The sequence below is a fragment of the Lonchura striata genome, chromosome 2 (assembly GCF_046129695.1).
Source record: "Lonchura striata isolate bLonStr1 chromosome 2, bLonStr1.mat, whole genome shotgun sequence".
Lineage (NCBI taxonomy): Eukaryota > Metazoa > Chordata > Aves > Passeriformes > Estrildidae > Lonchura > Lonchura striata.
The window spans coordinates 101,973,570-101,991,514 of NC_134604.1; the positions used below are offsets into that span (position 1 = coordinate 101,973,570).

The 17,945-nt window shown below is 37.5% G+C and overlaps 1 protein-coding gene across 5 annotated transcripts in view; it reads right to left on the reverse strand.

Annotated features, from left to right (window-relative positions):
* SH3KBP1 (SH3 domain containing kinase binding protein 1) overlaps positions 1–17,945 on the reverse strand; it is a 212,161-nt gene that overhangs the window by 68,320 nt on the left and 125,896 nt on the right. For all 5 annotated transcript variants that reach the window (XM_021552924.3, XM_021552922.3, XM_077781634.1 and 2 more), the window contains one exon: positions 12,752–12,948. In XM_021552924.3, the coding sequence (XP_021408599.1) occupies positions 12,752–12,948 (197 nt within the window). The remainder of the gene's footprint in view (positions 1–12,751; positions 12,949–17,945) is intronic.

Here is a 17,945-nt window from a genome sequence, read left to right on the forward strand (position 1 = left end):
AAAGATGAGATTAAGTTCTCTGGTAGATTTTCTAGGTATGTATTTTCTTTAGGAAAAGTCACTAAGTCCGGCAATTAAACTAACTTTATTGTTTTTAACTTGTATTAATCAAATTTTATCTACTGAATATTTTACTCACAATTCCTTATTATTTTAGTGATTATTTAAAATGATTTCTTACTTAACCACCCAAAAGCTAAGAAATCTTAACATTTAAGGTTTCATACTACCCCTTGCTCTGTTGTGACTGCATGAGCCTCACATTTACATGTAATCTGCTTATTCTTTTTAGTACAATTTCAGCTGGTTTTGTCACTGAGATGTAAAAAGACAAGATTTAGTGTTCTGATGTAGTTATTCAAGATTGAGTTAACTTCATTCAAAGATCAGCTGTGAGCCAGATGCCAGTCACTGCAGGCTTCCCGTTTGTCACTGGAAATAAAATAATCCCTTTAGCATGTAATTCATCTTTGGGATAAAGAAAGCTCCTGTCCTAATAATGCTTTTTAGTCTACAAAGTATGAAGAAAGACCACTTGTAGCCTAAAAGCAACATCACAGACACCTAAATTCAATCACCAGAATCCCATGATAGATGCTATTTTAAAATATCTTTGTTGAGTAGTCCATGCATGTTACCTGCCATCTGCCCATATCTATCTGGATCTATATATCTACAGATGAGCAATAAATCTATAAATCCAGCTACCTAATAATGAAATAATTAAATAATGATGTTGTGGCATACAGTGTTGTCTTTATACAAGTCCTGTATTATCTTTTCTGTTTTGCATAGCCAATTCACAGCAATTTTCATTAAAACACACAAATTTTAAAAGTTCCTGGTTCTGGCTCCTGAAGAAGATTGAAATTGTAACCTCACTGAACATTCAAAACTACAATTGAGATTAAGAAGAGTTTACTGTTTATCCTTTAAAAATTTCATTAACTTGGATAAGTTAGCATTAAAAGACAGAAAACAAAGAGTTTTATCATGGTCATCAGTGGAGCTGTTCAGGGATCTAGATCAAGGCTCTTGTTTTCCACACTTTCCCAGATGGCCCACCAAAGGGGAAAGACAGAAACTAAGTTCAGGTAGAAATAAAATGACACATTTGGAGGAAAAGTGCTATCTTAAGGCAGAAATGAAAGGATTGAAACCCATAGTTGTTAATACTTTGGAAAGTAATAAAGAGCAATGAGAAGGGCTATAAAAATGCTGCATAAATTCATCCAACACCTTGGCCATTGTGTGCAGTTCTCACATCCTTTGCCCTCACACACAAACCCCCTGATTTCTCAAAGGGACTGAAAAAGACAGAAAGTCACCAAGAATGATCAAACTTGTGGAACAGATCTCTCATTCTGGGAAAAAAAGATACAGGTGACACAAGTCTATGAAAATCAGGAGAGCAGGTAGATAGGGAGGAGTCACTCATTTACTCTTCTGGTAATAAAAATTAAGGACTCACTCAACTCTTCCAGCAATAAAAATTTAGGGCTATCAGATGAAATTAGCAGGTGCCATATTGAAAACAAACAGAGGGAGGTAACTCCTTCCCACAGTGTGTGATCCAGCAGACTGGAATGCTTTCACAGGAACCACAGGTGCTAAAATGTTACATGCAATGAAAATGTGACTACTTGATTTGCCAAGGAACAAAGATCCATTATGGTTATTAATACAAAATTCAAAATTATTAGATGCTGTTAAGACCCCTTGCAGGAATTTCTTTGTTTGTGCAACCTTCTCAACATCTTCCCTAGGCTTCCAGTACTGATCTCTAATGGAGGCACAACAAGAACCCAGACACAGTCCTGATCTGAACTACAGATTTCCCAGGATCTTCCAAGAAATATTATTCTTTAACATATGGAAATGGAATATTGAATACAGAACTCTTCAGAAAGTAAATTTAAATAAAGCAAAGTGATATCAAACCAAAGTGATAACTAAGGGAAACTTCAAAGGATTACTCTAACTCCTATCTCCCAGCCAAATATTATCAAACACACTAAGTTCTTCAGTTAAAAAGAAAGTAAAATCAGAGAGAGATCAAAGATATATGGAGAAAATAATTAGAAAAGCCTTCAAAATTATACAGTTCTCTGATAGGACACTACAGAAATTTTCAATGGAAAAATTTCAAAACTAAGGAAGGTTTTATAGTATGTCACAGAAATGGAAAATCCACCATGAATCTAAAAGATTATAAAAATCAAATACTGGATTGACAGTCAGCTATTGCAATGAAAAAGACAAATCCACAGTACAGAAATGTATATTTACATTTCCTGTTTAGCCACTTCAAACCTGTTTTGACCTGTAAGGTGGATTATGTCCATCACAACACTACAAAGTCAAACCTTGTACAACTTACCAACCTCCTGAATAAACTCTGATTTATTTCCAGTCAAGCTGTCAGGAAGGGCTTTGATTGTTACCAGCTTTTGCTGAGAAACAACTAAAGACTTAAGACATCTTGAAATGAACAATATTTCAGAGTATGAATACAAACTGTTATCTCAGTGATGAAATGGATGTTTATGCTGAATTATGACTGTATAGTCCACTTCTTTGTAATTTATATTTCTGCATTTAGAGGAGTCTCAAACCTTCTTAGTGGGGAAGACTTCTAACTAGAGAGGCTGCTTCACAGACTCCTAACTTCTCATTTGCAATGACAAAACAACTCTTCAGCAATTTCTGAACTGCTTGAATGGAAAACTGCTTCTGTTCCTGTTTCCAGCTGTTGAGCTCCATTTAGAAATGACCTGAGCCAGCACCAAATGTCCCATCCAAGCACTAAAACTACCAGGTATTTAGGAGGCCATCAGTCTTTAAAACACATATGAAGAATATCTTCATTAGTATTATGCAACTCACCAGAGAAATCTATGCTCTCTGAAATAACATTCAAAGAAATAAGTAGGTAAACCATGCAAAGTTTTTGGTTTAACCTCTTGGATGGAAAAGGGAGTAGAAACAAAACCAGGAGCAGTGAAACATCATTTTCAGTAAAACTCTAGACAGCTTGGAGAGCAGAATAGTGCACATTTTGCTTTTTGCAGTGTAGTCCTCAGCTAAACCTCTTCTACCAGCAGGTACGTTCAGATTCTAAAGCTGTTCTAACTTTGTATTTTGACATGTTCTTAAAATTTGAAATTATGGGCAGGGAGGGGACTGGAGAAACTTTTTTCCTTCCAACATGCTTGATGTGTTGGATAGGAGAGAAACCCATATATCTTAACTTGCATGCATTAAATCATCAGTACTTCTGTAAAATTTGGACTCCTGACATTTGATGCTGTTGGGCTGTCAGTTTCAAACCATTAATGAACTAAAAATCTGCCTTCCTGAAAGGTTAATGGTGAGAAAGTGAACATAAGAGTTTAGATTAGATAGATGCTGCTGAAACAATTGGAGCGAGACATATTAGAACCACTGATGAGTAAAAACACTTCAGTAAATGAAATAAAAGGCAAGCACAGAAGGAAACCCACACAGCACGCTCCCAGCTGCCTGATCTCAAAGCTCTGGAAGTGTGCACATCAAAATGAGCATGATGAACAAGCTCGTTTTCGCTTTTCCTCAAGATGCAGATTTGTAATGCCAGAAGGTGCTTTTGTATCAAAAGTATTTTTTTAAGCAGAAAGCCTTCTTTCTATCTGCTTTATTTTTTATTCTCCATTTTAACTTTCCTTCACATAAATGTAAAGGAAGTATGTGCCCTTGCTCTCTTTGTCATGAATTTTACAATTTGCAGGTTGCCATTCACAATTAATTTCTGTCTCTTCTAGGAAAAATACTTTAGTCAGTCTGCACTGAGTGAAAGAAATTCCTTCCTACTCTTCCAAGAGAACCATGCCTGTCTAGATTGCAGCTGGTAACTTGCATGATGATCCAGATTGCACCATCCAGCTTAGAAAACATGGTTATAAAACCTCCCTCTTTTACAACAATTATTGAACCTTACAACTGCTACATGAATCTCCACTTTCTTTTGCAGCAGTAAGGAAAGCAGTGCAGCTACTTCCATCTCTGAAAAGAATAAAAAAATCTATGAAAACAGTAAGCAGGGAATGTCTCTTCTTTAATATCATCCTCTTTAAAGTGGCAACAATATTTCTTCGCTCTTTTGTGAAAGTTATGATGTTGTCAACAAACTGACAAGTAGCTGTTCAATGACATTTTGCAGATTCAATTATTATAAACAAAAGAACAAACCCATACTGTCATGCAGATTATCCCAGATTTAGTGCTGACAACAAATATTTTTTCGATTTTGGAATTATACTTCTTTTCTCCTCAGATTAACTTTCATTTTTTTAGATTTGGGGTTTTTCCCCTCACCTTACATCACTTAAATCAGAATTTACTGAGGAAGAATAGGGAGATATTTTTATTTTAAACACAGGGAAGACTGAAGAGCAACAAGTGACTCAAAATACAAATAGAAAATGACTTTTACCATGTGTTTCACGTTTTATCCAGCAAGTGCTTTAGGTACTGGGGCTGCTGCAGAAGAAAGTATCAGCTGTCCAGGTGGAGGGCTCTGCTCTTTGTGTGGCCAGTGTGTGGCAAAGAGCCCAGCAGGCAGCAGAACACAGCCACCAGCAGCCCCTGCTTGGCCACTGGTCACTGCTGCAGCAGGATTTCCTCCCCAGGAGCTGCCCTCTCTCCCTCTCCTTGGCTTTTATTGGGAAACTTTTATAAAGCACTTAGCCAACTAACTGTAATAATATGAGCTCACGTCTCTAGTGTTTAAGGACTATTTTAGAAACACAGAATGCAATGAACCTCCTATAGAACACACACACACAAAGCATTTGGAAGGCTTTTTAGAAACTGGCCTAGAGATTTTTTATCTTAACAAAGGCCTGGCTGATCTATGATCCTTTCACACTCCTTTCCTCCTTCCTCTTTTCTTTATTTAAGGCAGAATAAAAGAAAGACACATGGTACATTTTAGGAGAAAAGGCAACTCAAAAAACTTGTTGCATCATTTCTGCACACAGCTTACTGACTTTTGCTGTGAAAAGCCAAAGTTGAGGGAAATTTACATTTTTGTACTAAGCTGCCAAAGTATCTGCAAATAATCAAATAGTTTACTTGGTATCTCTCCATTCAGCATTCCATAAAATTTTATAAGCAACAGTTGATTCTAGTTGCTTTTTTCGTGGAGGGGGGAAAAAAGGATAATTTCCATGTTGGTTTTATTATCACAATATAATTTTCTAAAACACTCATTCATATCCATTTTCCTCACTTAGACAAATAGCACTTCGCACAGAAGAGGAATTAGTAAAGCTCTTCCTCTTTTTCCTGCCAAGAAGATTTACAGTTTTTTTGGTGTATTTAAGAAGGAAAAAACACGGGGTGGGGGTAGTGAATTTTCACTTACTAAGCAAACATTTGAAAGAGCAGCACATCCTAGAGACTTTAAAACTTGTCTTGCTTAACTCTAAACTTGTATTATTCTTTAGAGTAAGAAAATTGAAACCACATCATATAGATATAGAAAACACGTGTGCAAGTTTAATGGCCAAACAGGCCGAAAGGAAAAAAATGCAAGTAAATAGAGCCAGGAGAGAATATGATTTTCACACAAAAGTAACCCCCTATTCTAATATGGACCTCCATTGCAGGAATGGATTTCAGCATTCTCAGCACTCTTTCTCCTTCTTTTATTTTACCTACCCAGCATCTCCAAAGTGTTCAGAAGAGCCACAGAACCCTACAGATGAAACCTGTGCTATGCAGAGTATATATTATGATACGTTTTAAAACAGCCACAGAAAGAAAGCCCCAACTAATTGTAAAATAAATACCTCCTCTCCCATTGTGAAGCCAAGCTGCCTTTCAGCAGCTTGAAGTGTCCAAGAAGAGTCCTGGAGTCCTGCCCCTGCCTTGCATGAGCTCAGCCAGAGCAGGAGCCCAGCCCTGACACTGACTCACGGGCCGGGCCATCCCCAGGAAACAAAAGTTCCACTTGTTTATTTCACAGGAAATCTGGACCTTTTCCTATCTCTGCTCACTCATAGCAAGAAGTTTCCTCTCCTTTCCAGCTTAGATTTTCCTGGCATCTTGAGACCACCAGCTAAGAAAAGCAAGGATGTGAGTGATAATTTACAGAGCTTTTGTGAACAGCCCAGGCAATAAATTTTGCAACTAACTCTATTGGCAAATGAGCTTATGACAAATTCTGAATGCATTGGTCTTTCTGGTGGGGGGGAAAAAAGGTTGAAATTTCGTGTAACTTATGTCTTTTTTTATGTCCTTTGTTTTTAAAGAAAAATGCTCAAGAAACTGAAATATCTTCAACATGAAGCTCTGTTCCATTAAAATCTTATAAATTCTTAATGCTGTCTCCCTACAAACATTCAACTTTAAAATGTCTGAATAAGGTCAGGGGAGGGAAAGACACAGATGATTTGGAAGAAATTAAAGATTTAATATTTAAGCAAGCCACAAGATACTATATACTCTCATTTTCATTTGACTATTAAAAATAATCCTCAACTAGAAAAGTATAAAGAAAGAAAACATTTCAGAAAAATTCCACAAGCTAATAAAGCTAAATACACAACAAAAAACGAGGGCACAGATTTCACTTCAAAGGTTATATTCAGTTTGGTTTACATTCATCAACCTTTTTATTTACGTAAATTTCAACGTGGTGTAAGTAAATTTCAAGGCAGGTAATTTTTTTTTGCATAACTATTTCTTCAATTTTTAAAGGTAATATGTTCTACGAATATCAGAAGTTATTTCATTAGAATTTCTTTATAATCTTGTCAGAGTTATTAAATGTAACAGCTCAGATGTAGTAATTAAAAATCAGAAATACTAACCAACAAAATCCAAATGGCGCAAGAAAGAAAAATACATTTTTCTGAGAAACACTAGGACAGTTTATAAAACTGTTTATCCCCAAAGCCTTGATTACACTAATTTAGATATTTTCCTATCAATGTATATAAATTATTTTTGCTTCGGTAGATTTTATTGCTATTAATAAACAATTAAAAATTAATAATATTGTTGCCTTCTGAATAATTTTCTCCATACTGTTGAAAAACGAGACAAAAGTTCCTAGAAATTCAGTTTACATCTCCATCAAGTATCTCTGGAACTCAGGAAATCAGCCTTATTATAAGCTATGTAAGCAAAGCATTTTGGCATTTTTAACAATTCTTCTTTTAGAATGCCTGTTGGGGTAAAGGGCCTGGTAATGGTACAACTGAAATTCAGAGATTTACAGTGACTTGCAAGCTAATGATCACCAGCTGGATCCAGGACAACTTAAAACATATAGACTTTTATTGCCATCCCATTATGAAATAAAATTGCATTAGCTTAAATCTACACATCCTGTTTTTCTGACTGGAGCATCCTAAGATTTCCTAATCAAAACCATGACTGAAATAACAGGAGTTTTCCTTCCCACAGAGCACTCCTCCAGGAGAAATCAATCTGGCAGAAACCCAGTGCTGCACCCCAGGAGGACAGATCAGACCTTCCACTTTACTTTTAGGAACAACTTGTAGTACTATCAGTACTTCTTACACTACTCTGCTTCTATTTTAAGATGTTCTTCAAGCAGTTTGAGTCAGAAACAGTTGAAAATACTTTCATGCATATGTTTGGTGTGTTTCTTTCATACTGACAAATTTTTTCTGAATAAAGTCCAACTGTATACATGTAAAGTCTTGTGGCATGGACAACTAACTTGCAATTATTTAGAGTCAAATAGCTGCTTTAATTTAAAAAAAAAAAAAAGCTTAATAAAACATCACAGGCAGCACAAACCAGCGTGTGAGTAACATCCTCTGCCAAAACCCAGTAGTGCAGGCTGATGTGTAAGCTGAACCATGTCATAAATACCTGGACAACTCTGTCCAGACAGCTTGAAGATTTTAGAAACCAAACTGACAGAACATGAAAGCACAGATGGGATAGCACAGAAGGGAAGGAAGCATACAGGAGATCAGGAGTCACCCTTCACTCACATTGCACAGTTCAGTGACTCAGCAGTCACTGCCAGCTGAAGTTATCAATTTATACCTCTCTTTAAACTTAAATTTGCATCTCACATTATATTCCCTTAGTGCTAGGTCCTGCTTTGAGTCTGCCTCCCCAAAACAGGGCAAACTGCTTTTCAACTCTCCCCTGTCAATCTTAATTCCCCTACCTTTCCTTCTTATTCCTCCAGAATAGGGTAGTAAATCTTCTAAAGTATTTATTTATAATGTCAACTCTGCCTCATGAACATCAGCCACCGTTTGCAAACCTGTAGTATTTTTTCACATGATGAAAGAAACATATAAATCCTGTTTTCACAGTGAGGTCAAGGAATGAGAAGTTACACCAGCAAAGGGGAGAGACCCTGCTGCAGGCAGCCCTGCTCTCATGACAGCTGCAGAAGAGGTCAGGGTCCTTCTTCCCCTGCAGCTTTCCTCACAAGATGCCACTAGAATAAATGGTTAGGACAGGGATGCCAGACTGTAGCAGACAGAAACTTCAAAGCAGAACATGAATGTAGCTTGAACAGATGAGTGCCCCTCTGTTCCTACACGGAATTAGACAAACTGCTGATGCTTGCCATGTCTGCTGCTGCCACTGCTGATGGCTGCCTCTGAAGAAAGGAATGCCAGAAACCTGTGCTTTCAAGTGCAAAGTGCTGCACACACACTTGATGCTCCCACTGTGTGCTCTCTGCCTCAGCAGGTGTTTTTAATAGTGTTGCTAGTCAGTACCAGGTGGTTTTGCTTGCATCCATTTTTCATCTCAGGATTTTAAACACTGACTGCACCATTTCTATTAGGGGAGCAGGCACTTCCAAGGCATGGGAGAGGCAAAGCAAGTGGCAGCGAGCTGTGAGCTGCAGACACAGGTAGCACACGCAGCCAGGGCTGGCAGTGCACCACAGGTACCACTGGGCAGGGCTGGCTGAGCTCAGGCACATCCTCAGCTGGCTTACAAACACAAGAGGAGCCTCCAACTTGTGTCTCTCAAAGATTTCTCTTTAAATGACAACTGAAAATTAAGGGGTAAAAATGTTTTCTGCAAGCAGGCAGGCAGGCAGGAACTGACAGAACAGGTGTGCAAAGACAGACTCTCAGCACAGTTTCTGGGTTCCCAGCTTGCCAGCTCAGAATAGAAACTCAGACCTTGCAGGCATTCAGTCTGAGAGTTTACAATTTTTTATCTTATTACGAAGGACAGGTAGGCTTAATAATTGACAACAGCTTCTAGCCCCTCTAGCCCTTGTGTCTGCTTCCATTAGTTCTTCTCCATTTCTCCTATCCAAAGCATAGTGAATGTATTAAAAAAAAATAAATTCCTGTATGAATTCACTGCTTTGCAGTAAGGATCTCCAAACACCATTTAACTAGCTGTTACAAGTTGCTGACTCTAGAGCCATGATAGCTTCCCCCTTTATATTAAATCATTACAGTGTCTGCAATACTCTCTGGGTTGATGGCTGAGTATATAATTTGCACTAAGTTGTGGTAAACAGTACTGTGATCTCATCAAAGGATGTTCATAAAATCTAGCTCTAATCAAATCTACCCCTGCTAGCCAAAAATGAAAGTTTTGCCTGAAGAAAGTTACAAATACATCTCAAGTGGAAAATGTAAAAAAATACTTCCAGTAGTCTCTTCTGAAGTAAGGACAGTTTTCAGAAAGATAGAAACAGCTTTTTAAGACCTCTTATTTTATATTCACCTATCATGGTCTTTAGCATTTCCAAGCTGAAGCCCTAGCTCACAAATCAACCCAATACAGGAAACTCAGACTAAGGAATGCATTGGTTGAATTAATTTTCCTGTGCTTGTAGAGGTTTATTCTTAGATACAGAAGAGGAAAAAATGATAGCTTTTTAGAACAACAGAAGCACATACAGATCGTATTGGAAGGAAGTCCAACCTAGCAACAGAAGCTTTAGATAAGCTACTACAAAATGGAAAAGTAAAAAAAAGAAGTTAGCAGAAGGACCTGTTTAAATGTGTTGAAGCCGCAGAGCAGAGGTGAGCCATGTGAGACAGGCACTTCTATTTGACCATAAATATTGTGCTGCTTCAAGAGTGTTACACTGAATTTTGTCAGGACACACAACCTGTCTGTATGCATACATGTATTTCTCCCAAAAAATCATCTGTTGGTGAGTCTTGACTATGACTGCACGTGACCATGACTTCAGTCAGGTGCAGCATTGTAAAACAGTTCACTTACATTTATCAGTAATGGAAATGTGTCAGAGCCAGGCCCAAGGAATCTGATTCTACTGATACATTGCCAGTGGTTGACTCGTCAGCACCAAGAGGGAATGAAATGGACTACAAAGCATAAGTATTTGGTTCTTCTATTTTTCTAAAAGCTCTGACAGCACTGCTCAATCTCCCACAACTGTATCATTAATTTCCCTAGGATAATCTGCTTCTGTGATTTTAGAACAAATAACAGCTAAGCAATGATTTCTGCACACCAATAAAACCAATGGGGTTTCGTTCAACTCCTCAGTTTTGCTTTTTTTGAGGGTTTATTGATCATCTTAAAAGGCAAGGGTGATTACACATTGTTGCCATTGAGCAAACACTTGAAGCACATTAAACTGCCTGGTGATTTACAGGAGACCCTAATGGCATCTGCTTCTGCTCAGATGGCAGCAAACCTTTCTGCCTTCATGTTCCTGCCAATATTTATGTAAAAGACTTTTTAACACCCCAGTAATTCTGTGTGAAATATGATCTAAGCTTATGATTCATAAAATTGAAAACATATTAGAACACAAAGTGATAACACCAACAAAATAAGACCCTGCTGATCATTCTGTAGATGGGACTGACATTTTACATGAGAAATATCATGTTATAAATAATCCCCCATTATACAATCCTCACAGTAGCTTACTGGTGCTTTTTAAAAAATAACTGTTGTTAGGAAATAATTTCAATCAAAAAGTTAAAATCATCATTACATCAATAATGTTTCATCAATAACTATCAAGAAGCAACAGAAAGAGTTTTAGTTTCTCCAAACTTCAGAAAGCTTAAAAAAATATTTAAAAAGGGGAATAGAGGAAAGCATTTTTTGTCCTTCTTCAGAAGTTTACAAGTTATTGAAAAACTAAGGCTACTTGTAAATGATAAATACACATAACAGGGCAAAGATCCCTTTAAAAACAACATTGCTTGAGAAAAATATGGATGAATTTGGAACTCTTCATGCATTGCTACATTTTGAACCAGTATGCAGAGCTATCAAGCTAAATTGGACCTTGATGATGGCCAACCTAATGCAGGATTCTCTTATGGTCAACATTAAATGGTAAAGAACATGGCAATGACAAGGGAGACATTTCTTGCAGCAGGGAAAAATGTGTTTAGGGAGGTAAATGGTCTGCAGTCCTAACAGATGTCTGTCACTGACTCATGTTTTGGTGCTGCTCTCAGGCAAAGACCACAGTGCTGAAGCCTCTGAATGGCACCTCTCAAAGGTTAACCTAATCCTAGACAGGAAAAAAGCATCAACAGGAAAGAAGTGGTGCCTTTAGTTAGCTACACATTTCAAACACTAATGATGGATTGTGTTTACAAAATGAAGCCGTTTTTTTCTACTAACCATGCCAATTTTAGGAGAATCTGAAGACATAGGAAGGAAGGTCTGTGTTATAAGTTTCCTGAAAATTGTATATTCCATTTTTGGCTGGGTAAAAAACCTGTTATTGTTTGTGCAAAACAAAGGTAAGACTTCACATAATTATAAAGTGGAGTAAGATTTTCCTTCAAGGAATGAAGGCCACTTCATAAGGACTTTTCAAATACTTCAAATGAAAAGAAATGCTTTTACAAAACCCCACATGTAAGTTAGGAAGTCCACCTAGAAACAGAAGGCAAGCAGGCTTTGAAGAAGTCAGCAATGGTCAAGCAGTAATACAGTCCAGGTTTTTCCTTTACTTAGATTATTCCAGCTCTCCCCTACCCGCTTTATACTAATTGAAAAATGGTCACCTGTAAAATATTAACCAAATATTCCTCAGCATAATTTAGTTCAGAAGTTTTCATCTCTCTCTGCAGGACCTCCTCTTCTCCTGTACTACTCTAACTCAGTGTGGATGTGGGAGTAGGTGCTGTGCTATAAGTCAGATCACTGAGATTATCTAGGTTGAAAAAAAAAATCTTGCAGGCCAAAAAAGGCAATTGCTGCAGAACCTGTTTCTACAGACACGTGGACAAGCATGAATCAAAAGGTGAGAAATTTCCACACCAGGTATCAAGAACCCAGAAGCTTCCTAAAATCACCATTGGGAGCCCAGAAAATGCATCATGTAACTATGCAGAACTTGAGGCTGTGGAAGCCTCCTAACTCTTCTCAGCACATCAGTAACTGATGTGTGAGTATGTTTAAGTGAACAAATCTGTTCACTTCAAGGAAGGATTTCACAGATTTTTTTCCCTTGGTCGAGACTTCATTGGAAATCATGTAATTCTTTTTTGTCTTCATAAAGAACATATTTGAGAGCAATGAATTTTTAATTATTTGTTGTTTATTTTATCAAGCAGTTAATCTCACTGGAATCCATTTTCTGGTCTGAGGCAAAAACAAAAAAAGCAGAACTTTGTCTACAGGAAGATTAGGAAATAATGACCATAAAGCTTCAAGTTTTGCCCAGTGACAACTTAAAACTGTAAGTTGAAAACTTCTTTGAACCAACACCAAGAGACAATGAAGAAAGGATACATACCTTATCTACTGGGAGGAAGTCATTTTCAACTTCTATTGACCTTGGTCGTAGCTTTATGGGTTTGTCTTTGAAGATGTCTCCAAAGCCAACACCTTTGACCTTTTTGGGTTGGATTGTCGTGCCTCCATTGGCTCCTTCTGATTTTGTACTGCAAGAGTCACCACCATCACTCTCAGAGCCTGTAGCATCTTTTAGGCCTGTGAAAAGGAGGGATGAAGGGTGTGAAACTCACTGTTTTCAGATCCGATTGTGACTGGAAAATGATCCCTCCCACCATCCTCTCGAGAAAAACAAAACCACAAGAAACAGGTTGAGAAGATGCTCTCTGTGCCATGCACTCATTTTGACTTGGAAAAATGACTTTATTTCATCACATGGGTGTACTGGTTAGAAATTACACCAATCCACAAATTCACAAAACATGCATAATCCATCATCAAAACTTCACAAATTAGGATGGTGATTTCTTGAATACCAAGAAAATCCTTATTCCTCAGGCAAAACCTCTTTGGAAGTGACCTTCAATAAAAGAAAGAGTTAAATTCAGCTGTAAGGCACCTATTGTATAAAGCCATGTAAAGCTAACAAGCAGTCAGATCAGGCATGCTGTACCTTAAATCTGTGTGACTCAAGCCAATTATGCAATTAGTATCTAAAGCTACATTACCTAACTGGGAAATATAAAGCTTAAAGCTGTTCAAACAAATTTGCAATCAAATAAGCTGCATAATATGTTCCCTGCTGAAAATTAAACCTCTCTGCAGCACAGACAGCCTCATAAGAAAAGCACCCATGCACACTCTCCTCTAGGAATATAACAGATCAAAACTGACATTCTGATTTGCATTACTTCTTTCAGTGAATAGGAAAATTTATCTGCATTTATCTGAAAATATCTGTGGCTTGAATAGCAAGCAGAGGCCACAGATGCAATAAGGTGATGTTTCAGCCATTCTACAGAAGAGTGCATCAGCTCAAACAGCCACAGGCAGCAAAAGTGACCCACTGAAGTTTCCTTCCCTGGAGCACTTAAATCTGCCTCCCTACATGAACTGCTTCCAAGAAAACCACAGCAATTCCTGCTACTACAGCACTAATTCTAACTAACAATAAGGAGCTCAAATCCTCACATTTCCCTAAAAAGCACTCATGATGTCACAGACGTGGATCTTACAAGTCAAAGAAAGAAGAATTTCAAATACGCTTTTCTTCTTAATTACTTTTGTATCAAGGTTAACAAAGAAATTGCAATTCATTTTCATCATTAAAGGCTGACAGTACAGATGAACCACTGAAACCAGTGCAAGTCCAGGACATGAGAGCCTCATTTGTTAAATGAGTTTCAAACCAGGGTGCTAGGAAATCAAATCAGGAATTACATGTCAGATCAGGACTTTTAGCCAAAAACAGGAAAGCCATGATATGCTGCCCTGAGATTTTGTGTATCTTTAACAAGAAATGAGTATAAAAATAGAATTAGAGAAAGTTCCCAATTAGAAAAAAACAGAAAGACTACAGACTAAACAAAATACTTTGGCCCTCTAGCCTCCTTAGTGGCTGCTCATCTATTGTTGAATATCAGCAACATTTCTATTTAATCAGATATTCAATTCAAATAACACCGAACAAATTATTTTTTCCATAAGCTGTGCAGGATTGCAATTTAAATTATTATTAAATAATTACATTACAATACTTAATAATCATATTTATTATTATTACATTTATTATTGATAATACAGTATTACAATATTTTCATTAATACATAATTAAATATGCAAAAGTCTTGATTTCTTTATGTTTTACTTTTCTAAGGTAAGCCTGGGAGAAAACCTCCAATCTGGTTAATTATAATTTTTATTATGGTAGTTAGAATGGTAGCATCAGTAAAGTAAATCCTGTGCACTACTTCTCTTCCAGACCTCAGGCAATCGGTAAGCAGGGAATTTAAGCATTGACTGCAATGCTGATTGGTGCTCTGGAGGGCAGGAGAGGAGTGGCTATCCATAGCAGAGCCACTGCACAGTGTTTCCAGCAGAGGCACTCTGAGATACACGGGTAAATTAAGCTAGAGAGGTATAAATCTCCTTGGGCAGTGTGGCTAAAGTCACTGCCCCTTTCTTGTTCCCTACCATTGCTCTGACTTGGGCAGTAACTGAAGAAGCTGTAAGTTCTACAGATAGATCTTCTCCAGCTTTGCAAATTATCAATCACTGGGGCCCTGGCTGAGATAGAAGCTAGAACCAACTTTATTTACCACTTCTAACTGCAAAGACAATGGTCAGCAATTGACTATAGTGAGTATAAAACTTCCACAACTCAAAAAACTCAAACAAATTGTAGTGATTGTCATTTTCTAGCTGAACAAAATATCCTGATATGGAAAATTACCTTCTGGCAAAGGTTTCTATTGTCATTCTTGCCAAAATCTCAAACTATTCTGTGATGGAGGGAAGAAGCACTGAAGACACCTCCCTCCAGAAGTAACTGATAAGAATCCATGACTGCTCTTAGCCACTCCTTGGAATTAACAGAAAATCTGTTTTTAAAATAGGTTATTAAAATAGGTTCTCTGCATCCCTAATTGTGGAAGAAGATCTGGACTTTGGTCAGTGGATAGAATTAAAATATGAAAGTAATTGTGAGAATTACTCAACAGGTCTCACATGGACTTCAGATCTTTGAAGTTTACATGAAAGAAAGATCAGAAACCTCAAGGGGATCTAATAAGAATATAGCTTTTGTTTCTTTCTGGGTCATCACTTGTTTTTTATTACAGCATTTTCAGCTTTTATGACCATTCTTCTGTGATGAGGCACCACACTTTGTATCAGAAGCCTCACCTCAGGGTCACAACAGATTTCCCAAGCATCACCCATCTGTGTTTGATGATAATCCAAGAGTTGTTTGTTCTCTGTACTGCCACAGAGCTGTCTTGGTATACAGTCCTCAAAATGAAAGCAACATAGGAAATAACAGCATTGCTTCTTTTCCCTTCTTTCTTGCTTCTTTTTTTTTTTTTTTTTTTTTTTTTTTTTTAATGAGGACAGAATGGACTGAAGTGTGGCCTGTCCAAACTAAATTGCATTTGGGTGATCAGATACGAAGTTCATTCAAAGATAAAAAGATTTCTTCCAGAACAACTGGGAAAATGATCTAATTTCATTATTTTTGACTGACCCAAACTGAGGACTTCTCTGTACTTAGCTAAATAAATCAGTAAGAATAAAAGCCCTGCTTGTGCTCTTACCACAACATGACTGGGATCTGGAGACAAAGGGGACAAAAGAGAAGAACTGTATGCAGTGGAAACTGTAGAACAAATCAGATAAATTGAGGATCTGCAGTAACACATAGAAAGAATAATGCATTGCTTGAGTACAGAACAGTCCTGCAGAAAATAACCTAACATGCTCTTACTATTAAAGGCATGCTAAGGAGACTCTCTCTTACTTTCCTGTTCAGGTACATGAGATATAGTCTTCTGATTTGGACAGATAAAAAACTTGGAAGCAAGGATTTACAACACTATGCCCATCCTTGCCTGAAAAATTCTTTCCTCACTAATTTTTTCATTGGGTTGTTCCCTGATACATATATATATATGTGTGTTTGTGATACATATGTGTGTGTGTGTATATATGTATCAGTATACGTCTATCAGCAATTCTCTTGGTGCACCTGCAACCTGGCTCAGGTGATCTTTCCTCTTAAAAACAGAAAAATGCTCCTCTTCTAATCACACTGGGGTTTTTGTTGGTTTTTTTTTTTTTTTTGTGTGTGTGTGTGTGTGTGTGTGTGTGTGTGTGTGTGTGTTTGGTGGTTTTTTGTTTTTTGGGGTTTTTTTTTGTTTTTTTTGTTCAGCTTTTCATGGAATTTTTTGCCAGTGTGCAAATAGCTTAGCTTGTGGCAGAACACAGCTGGCAGGATAGTTTCTCCAACAGATAAATGTAGCCCATGGACACAGCTGGGATCTAGGCAGGAACCCGAGTGACACAGACTGTCATGTCATGTTATGCATTTTAAATATGAAATTTTCTTCATGAAGAGCTTCAGCTATCAGGGAGGTTAGGCTGCTAAATGAACATTAAAAGTTGGAGAGAATTTCAGTGGTCACAGTCCCCCTCTCTGCTGACCATCACACCCACTCAGCCTGAGACAGTTGTGCTCTACCACAGCAATGGCCTTGGGCACAAGGATGAGGCCAGCAGCTCAGCAAACTGCTCTCCTCAGAAACACTGAGAACATCTTGCTCTTCTTGTAAGCCCATTAAGTACTTCAAACAAAGCCAGTATAGGATAAAAGCTACAGTAGTCAGGCCTCTCACTACATTTTGCTACTTTTTTTTTTTTTTTTTTTTTTTAAACAGCAGCTTCTCTAGAATCTGTCAGCTCTCTGTCAGCATTTGGAGAGCTGACAAGATAAGAACATAACATCAATAAGGTGCTCACTAACATGCTTACTATCACGTCAGTCTTAATAGCAGGAATGTTTTTCAGAACTGTAATATTTCTCAAGTATTTTGGTAGTGTCACTTCAAATTTCTGGCTCTATAAGAAAACTGCTATTCTTTTACCTAGATTTATTGTTGCTGAATCATCTGTAGCACCACAAGTAGAGCTCAAATCTAAGCACTGGTTGCATTTTTCTAGTAAGTTCCCTGAAGTCTGAACAACGGCACCATCACCAGCAAGAAGTTAAAATTCCCAGGGGGCAACTGTTCCCAGGTTTTGGCTGGAACAAGATATGGGTCTACAGCTTTTTAAAAACACTCAGAATTTTGATTCTTTATTGATTCATGCTCCTTACAAATGCAAGCTCATTTACTATTCATGAAGATTAAATTTTCTCAAAAATGTCTGGAGGAATTTTGCACTTCACACATTTTTTCCTCTATGGATATAGAAGAAAGATTAGTTTCCTCAAGACATTTCAAACACACCACACTCCTGCTATAGCAGTTACAGGTCTTTTGAGAGCAACATTCTGAAATGTACCAAAACAGATTAGCTCAAACAGGGATTAAAAAGAGACCACAACATCAGATTTAATTCAGAAATGGCCTCTCAGAGCTATGCTGGCATCAAACCAGGATTCTAAAGCAGAAAGATAGTTAGGGATGATAAAGGGCTGTATAACTAAAGCTGTTAAAACAAAAATAAACAGCTGTGGTAAAATTATCTCCATTCAAAGC